Below are 6,980 nucleotides of genomic sequence, written 5' to 3' on the forward strand. Positions count from 1 at the left end.
GTTTGTTGTTTTTTGTTTGCTTTGTAATTTTGTAAGTAATAAATTCAGGGTCTCAACTCTGTTACTAAATTTGTCTGGGACAATAAGCGCGTAGTTATCCTTTATTATACTATTGTTTTACCCTCTTTCCAGGCAATGAAATTGCACGCCAAACACCAGCACGGCGTGGTTGAACCTCAGATGAATATATGCACGAAAATAAATTGTTGCATCATCATCGACATTTGCGACGCCCGAGTTTTGTGTTGATGGCTGTCTCACTATTGACAACACATAGACCTCACCAGGAGAAAGTTAGTTTATTAACCAGTGTTACACCTAGGTACATAGCAGCATTCTGGGAAAGGGCCCAGGGGGTCGCTCTTCAGATGGAAGCGACAGTCGGGGGCAGGGTAGTCAGGACATCTGAAATACACAGACAACTTGCTCAATATTAAACAGTTCTTACCTTACAGGTATATTTAGTGTGTGTGTGTGTGTGTGTGTCTGTGTCTGTGTGCGTGTCTGTGTGCGTGTCTGTGTCGGTCTGTCTGTGTGTGTGTCTCTCTCTGTGTGTCTGTATATGTGTGTATCTGTGTGCGTGTCTGTCTGTGTCTGTCTGCGTGTGTCTGTGTGTGTGTTTGTGTCTGTCTCTGTGTCTGTCTGTATGTGTGTGTGTGTGTGTGTGTGTGTGTGTGTGTGTTCAATATTACTGGCATTCAATCTATTATATAATAAAATTTGGTCTACAATACCACGTGTTCCTTTATTTATGTATCTCGGTATATCATCAGATCTCAAGTCGCACTATTCTGTCAATGACTGGTGTGTTAAACCTTTGAATTTTTCTGTAATTATACTATAGCTCAAACATAACAACAAATACATTTTTATATCGTTATATATACTAATATATTTCTTCATCTCACTAATATATTTTTGGGTGGGCTACAAACCCTAATCCCCAATGTTTAACTATCAGGCGTGACGTAATGCCTGTGTTTTACAGACACGTGAAGAAATGGGTAGAACGTCTTACGATTCTTTGTAGCGCACCAGTACGTCGTTGCGTATAAAACATCCGTACTTGGCGCATTCCCCGCGCGGGTACCACACATCCCCGTCCTTGTGGTGGATCCCCTTAGCGTCAGTGCAGTTGCCTGGAACACAGAAAGGCAAGGCGTCAATGGTGCAACAAAGAAAAGACACCCCCCCCCCCCCCCAAAAAAAAAAGACAAAAAAAAAAGACATCAAAGACCCCCCCCCCCCTAAAAACCCCCAAACAAATACACATATATAACAAAACACACAAACTCTCTCTCTCTCTCTCTCTCTCTCTCTCTCTCTCTCTCTCTCTCTCTCTCTCTCTCTCTCTCTCTCTCTCTCTCTGACCAAACAAAAATAAAATGCAATGGGTCGCCATACCGATCCACTTGAGCAGACATCTACAACTAGTGCACTACGACTGGTGTATCGAAAATAATTGCTACTTTGTGGAAGATTACACAAAAAGATCAGTTGTTGGTAACCGGCAAAAAGGTTAAGTGCTATTCGGAAAGTGTAGTCTATGGGACGTACCGGCCTCGGTGGCGTCGTGGCAGGCCATCGGTCTACAGGCTGGTAGGTACTGGGTTCGGATCCCAGTCGAGGCATGGGATTTTTAATCCAGATACCGACTCCAAACCCTGAGTGAGTGCTCCGCAAGGCTCAATGGATAGGTGTAAACCACTTGCACCGACCAGTGATCTATAACTGGTTCAACAAAGGCCATGGTTTGTGCTATCCTGTCTGTGGGAAGCGCAAATAAAAGATCCCTTGCTGCTAATCGGAAGAGTAGCCCATGTAGTGGCGACAGCGGGTTTCCTCTTAGAAACTGTGTGGTCCTTAACCATATGTCTGACGCCATATAACCGTAAATAAAATGTGTTGAGTGCGTCGTTAAATAAAACATTTCTTTCTTTCTATAGGACGTCTGCACTTCGTCGTTTTCGCAATTACCTTCTTTCTTTCTTTCTTTATATATTTATTCTCGCCTTACCTTTGTTTGCATTCAAGGTCTGATGTTTTAATTTATGCGATGCATTTCTAGTCTGGGTGATTAATTCATTAGAAACCAAATATTTAAACACACCTGCTACCTACAAATGTTCGAAGATCAATGCATTTTTATCAGCAGGTCAGATTGGAAATAATAAATCAGATAAGAAGCAAAGAAATTAAACATAAAAAAGCGCGCACTGTTTGCACCATTCTCTGTACGTACGTAAGTAAAGAGCGATAGTTAATCCTTTCTGTCCATTAAATGACGGCTAACCTGCTGTTTGATAAACGAAAAGGAAAGGAAAGGAAGGCAAGGGAAGTTGAGGGGAGGGAAGGGAAGGATATGAAGTGGAGGAAAGCGAAGAGAAGGGGAGTCGAAATTAGGGAAGAGAAAGGAGGAAAAGGAAGTTGAGGGGAGGAGAGTCAGGGAAAGGAACAGAAGGGAAAGGAAAGAAAAGGAGAAGTGGAAAAAAGAAATCTTTATTTAACGAAAAACTATAACCTTAGAAGTCACCACATAACTACCACCACTTATGACACAACTGTTGTAGTAAACTTGACTACACGTCGAGGAGAGCAGTGACAATGAACGATTCCGTCCTCAGCAGCGTATCTCCGATTCCATATATTTACCTCTCGAGTGTTGTTGACGTCCAAGTACTGTCGTCCAGCTGCTGTGGATTGTGTCAGTCGTGGATGCAACGTTCCGTTGAATGTTCCTCATCTCCACAAGGACACATGGGGGAGGATGCCAATCGGAATGTCTTGTGCATGTGCTGGTTTAGCGTGGTGTGTCCAGTCCTCAGTCGGGATATGCTTACTTGCATTTCTCGGTTATGCCAGCCTAACTGCATGCTCATTTCCTAGAACACCACAGTGAGCATGAATCCACTGCAGCACAGCTTTGCTTCTACTGCTGACATGGCCTAGGACCTGGAAGGGGGGGGGGGGGCGGGGCGGGGCGGGCGGGGCGGGGCGGGGCGGGGCACTACGCGGGGCGGGGCACTACTTTTTATAAACAAATGAAACATTATACAAATTAAACCCCGAGATGTGTATGCTATTTTCTGGAGTAATAAAAAAGTGAGACCCCCCACCCCCCTGCACCCGGAGGGTACGGTCCTGGGCCCATATTCACAAAACATCGTAAGCCTAGTTTTACACGTAAACGTAAAACTACGACTGAAGAGCTATTCACGAAACAGCGAAAACGTAAGTTACGTGTAAAGTTGGACGTAAATATAAGAGTGCCTCAGGTTGCAACAAACGCTGCACGTATGTTGTGTACATATAATAAATCAAGCACGATCGCCGTTATTTACTATTATTTACGGAAACTATCAGCATTTCCAATAAATGAAGCAGTTTGCGATGGCGAACGCCCACGGATTGAAAATATTTTTGTTGGTGATCGAACGGATGTTTTCTACTTGGCCAATTTCTCCTGAGTTATCTTTTCCTTTTTAAGAAATGTCCTCAAGTTCGTGCCAAAACGCGGATCCTAACCAATACCAAAATGCTATGGTTCGCCGTTCGCGATGTTATTGTTAGCAGACGACAAAAATTATTTCCCGGTGAGAGTGTTAAATCGTAGATTTACGTCCAACTAAGTTACGTTTACATTTACGACCGTCTTTGAGAATAAGGTGCTTCTTGCACGTAAACGTAAATCTACGGCAGACGTAAGTGCTAGTCGTAGACGTAAATTTACACCTTTTTGTGAATATGGGTCCTCACCTCTGAGAGTTCATCAAGCTTGCTATTGTCAAGATCCTGGAGGACAGAGAGGGCACCCATGAGGAAGACGATCTGTAGTAATTTTTTCCATCTGTGGCTGATGATGTTGCAGCATGAATTAGAGCTTCCGCCTCTATGACATAGCTTGTGCAGGGCTACCCTCTGGCAATATATGTCTCTTCCTGAAGTCCACAAGGATCATTGATGAAGATTCCACCCCCTCCATTTTCCATCTGTTGCAGATCCATCCGAGTAAACCTGTATTCATAATATTTCTGGATAGAGTTTATCAGTCATGTCCAGTAATAACCTTCATGTGTGGTTCACTGTATTATTCTCTAGAGGTTAGCTGCTGGACAACTATACATATTCTTGATTGCATCTCTGAGCAGCAAGGGATCTTTCTAGAAGTCTGTCCTTGTGTTGTTTCAAGAGTAACAGTTCCTTTTTGACAAAGCTAGTTCTTTTCAGTCAATTGCGGGAAGGATCCTTCATTGTCATGTTCACTGGGTGTTTCGGTACAGATTTGAACTCAGTGGCCTGTACCATCAGCTGTAAGTCCAATCTTTTGATGAGGGGCAAGATGCCATTGGTTGCTCCATTTTCTTTTTGAGTTGATCTTATTGCTCATGTTACACATTCTGCTGTTGACCATGCATTGGATCCATATTGAATGTGTGGTCTAAAAGCCCTTTTGTCAACCTTCTTTAAGACGTTGTAGTCAGCACCCCATTTAGTGCCAGCCATCTTCCTTATTAAGGTAAACTTTCTTTAGACTTTGGCCTCGGCTTATTCATGTGTGGCATCTATGTCAGTCTTCTGTCAGTCCTTATATATATATATATATATATATATATATATATATATATATATTGACTTTCCCACAGACAGGACATCACTTATTGGAGCCTTTGGTGCACTAGTAATAGAACACTGATTAGAACGTTAAATAACTCGAGTATCCATGAATAGGTATCAGTTCTGCAACGCAGTGCGTTGTAAGATGTATCTCCTAGGACATGTCTATACAGAAGACTTTCGAATTGTCTCTTCTGCAAACATAACTTTTAAAAATAAGGTTACCTCTATATAAAAACTGTTTAGATATGGAGGACACCTTTTGTGTATGTCCGCTGTGTTGTCTATATTGTAGACATGTCTTAGGTATTTTGATGTCACCGATTGCAATTTTCAAACCGATGGATTAAATGATAGGGGTCTGATGCAAGGTTTTTTTTCTAGGTTTTGACTGGAATTGTTTTAACTTCTGACCCCAGAAACACCTCAAGAATATAAATTTTACATCCCAACACCACTGCTAAATAATAAAAAAAAGCTTATATGAAAAATAGTCAAACATTGGATTGCCAAGTGACGTCGAAGTTCAAGGAGTACTATCTGGACCACACCCGAGTTGGTGTTTGATGTCAGTTAATCTCCGAGAGCATACTCCAATATACATTAAAACACGATTTCTTACTTTTAGATACCAGTGATAAACATGCCACTTAGAATTAAACCCCGTTCTTCTACATTGTTTGTATGTAATCAGCAGCGCTTGAATCGAACAGGTGGGACGTATATTGTAGGCGTCGGGTGGTGGTGGGATAAGAGGCAGGGGGCTTTGTCCACCTCTAATAATTTTGCATTGCCTCCATCCGTACCTCATTTAAAAAGCTAATTAATATAACTGCCTCCCCCCCCCCCCCCCCCCCCCCACACACACACCAGCCACACTCACACCAACACCAGCTGTTGACACCTTCGGATATCACAAACACCAAACACTATTCATTTTCAAGTACCATTCACAGAAATAAATGACATAGAAAACCAACAAACCTTCGTGAAATGCAATTGGGGCGAAAATGCCGACAAAGCAAGCTGAGAGAAAGAGACAAGTTATTATCGTGTCCATGGCGCTGGTCTAGTGACACACGAATCTCCTGAACCCAACAGGTGTGAGATTCCAGGATGGTCTGATAACCACAAAAGACCTGCTTAAAGTAGGCGCGGATCCAAGGAGAGAGTGCTAAGGGTTCGCACCTCTTCTCCCGAACTTCTTCCAGAGTACCATGGAAATCCTCTGTATAATGCATGTTAGTGTACTTTGGAATATCGTAGTTTCCCTTTTTGGGATGTTGCACCCCCTCCCTGGAAAACTCCGCAGCCGCTCCTGTAAAGTTACATACACAGTCTATATCATACACAGCATATCTATGACTCACTGCACCGGTACCCCGACCCACTACTACCAGTCGGCGTACCTCAGGCTAAACCGCTATATATCACTACTATAGGTTGGACTATACCAATTCAAATCCCATAGGCGACCATGTTAACGTTTGTGTTTAAAAACACTATATGCAATATATCAACCAAACTGTGACCCATAAATATCAGTACTACAACCCCTACCTCAAAGTATTAACTGCAGAAAATGGTACCTTTCATGGCTCATTTTCGGTATAACCAGATGTTTCTGCAACACCCCTAGTCTCGCACAAAATTTTAGTACTTTTTTTTACAGGTACCCCATACATGTTCCAAGCACAAGGCTACTTGACACGGTGGTACTACATCAAATAAAATTGCATACGTTTTTAGCCCAGATGAAACTCTTTTTTTTTACAACCAACACACTCACATTTATAACCAATCACAGGACTTGTGGTGTTAACTTCTCTATCAAAAGTTCGGTACACCTCGAACTCCGACCCAGCCGGAAATTAATTGGTATAGTGCAACCTATAGTAACCTTCCTTGCTCCCTGTTGTAGGCAGAACTCTCTGGCCAAGTCAGGTCTCACTACACAGATCACTTCCGGGTGAGAGTTGATTGATGACGGTCCACTATAGTTCTTAATTGTGACACGTTATGGTTCACATATTCACTTCTAGGAAAGAAGAATTAAAACAATATGTATGTTTAATGGTAAGCCTTCTGGCTGTATTTTGCCCATGTTATTTTGTAATATTGTGCATCGACCTTTTGGGACATGGGTATATAGCGCAAATGACAGCCGGAGTAAATCGGTTAATGAACCACCTGTTCGGACCGGTACTACAGCCAGATGCGGTCATATAGCGAAAAACTGAGACGGAAATGTTCTCAATTTTGGAGTGAAAATAAATGCTTATATAATGTATGTTCGCAATGGTGTATGTTGTTAGTGCCAACGAGAACCCGTTCTATTGGCAATCTTCGTTTGAAGTTGGGCAATT

General features: G+C 42.4%; 1 protein-coding gene across 2 annotated transcripts; it reads right to left on the reverse strand.

Annotated features, from left to right (window-relative positions):
• Window positions 1-284: 284 nt before the first annotated feature.
• On the reverse strand, window positions 285-6,044 carry LOC121376466 (U-scoloptoxin(16)-Er12a-like). 2 transcript variants are annotated; one of them, XM_041504341.1, is made up of 3 exons: window positions 5,599-6,044; window positions 1,019-1,139; window positions 285-405 (listed from the first exon to the last, which is right to left on the reverse strand). In XM_041504341.1, the coding sequence occupies exons 1-3, from the start codon at window positions 5,672-5,674 to the stop codon at window positions 303-305; spliced, it is 300 nt and encodes a 99-aa protein (XP_041360275.1). In that variant the 5' UTR covers window positions 5,675-6,044; the 3' UTR covers window positions 285-302. The 2 variants fall into 2 exon arrangements, with proteins under 2 accessions (XP_041360275.1, XP_041360274.1); XM_041504340.1 differs by lacking the exon at window positions 5,599-6,044 and adding an exon at window positions 2,653-2,918.
• Window positions 6,045-6,980: the final 936 nt, after the last annotated feature.

This window comes from Gigantopelta aegis, chromosome 6 (assembly GCF_016097555.1).
Source record: "Gigantopelta aegis isolate Gae_Host chromosome 6, Gae_host_genome, whole genome shotgun sequence".
In the NCBI taxonomy this organism is placed as follows: Eukaryota; Metazoa; Mollusca; class Gastropoda; order Neomphalida; family Peltospiridae; genus Gigantopelta; species Gigantopelta aegis.

Coding starts and splice junctions, on each gene's coding strand:
- LOC121376466 (XM_041504340.1), bottom strand. CDS start 2,743: ATGAGGAACATTCAACGGAACGTTGCATCCACGACTGACACAATCCAC. Junction 1,140..2,652: donor ACGTCAACAACACTCGAGAG/GTAAATATATGG, acceptor TCTGTGTTCCAG/GCAACTGCACTGACGCTAAG. Junction 406..1,018: donor CTGGTGCGCTACAAAGAATC/GTAAGACGTTCT, acceptor TGTGTATTTCAG/ATGTCCTGACTACCCTGCCC.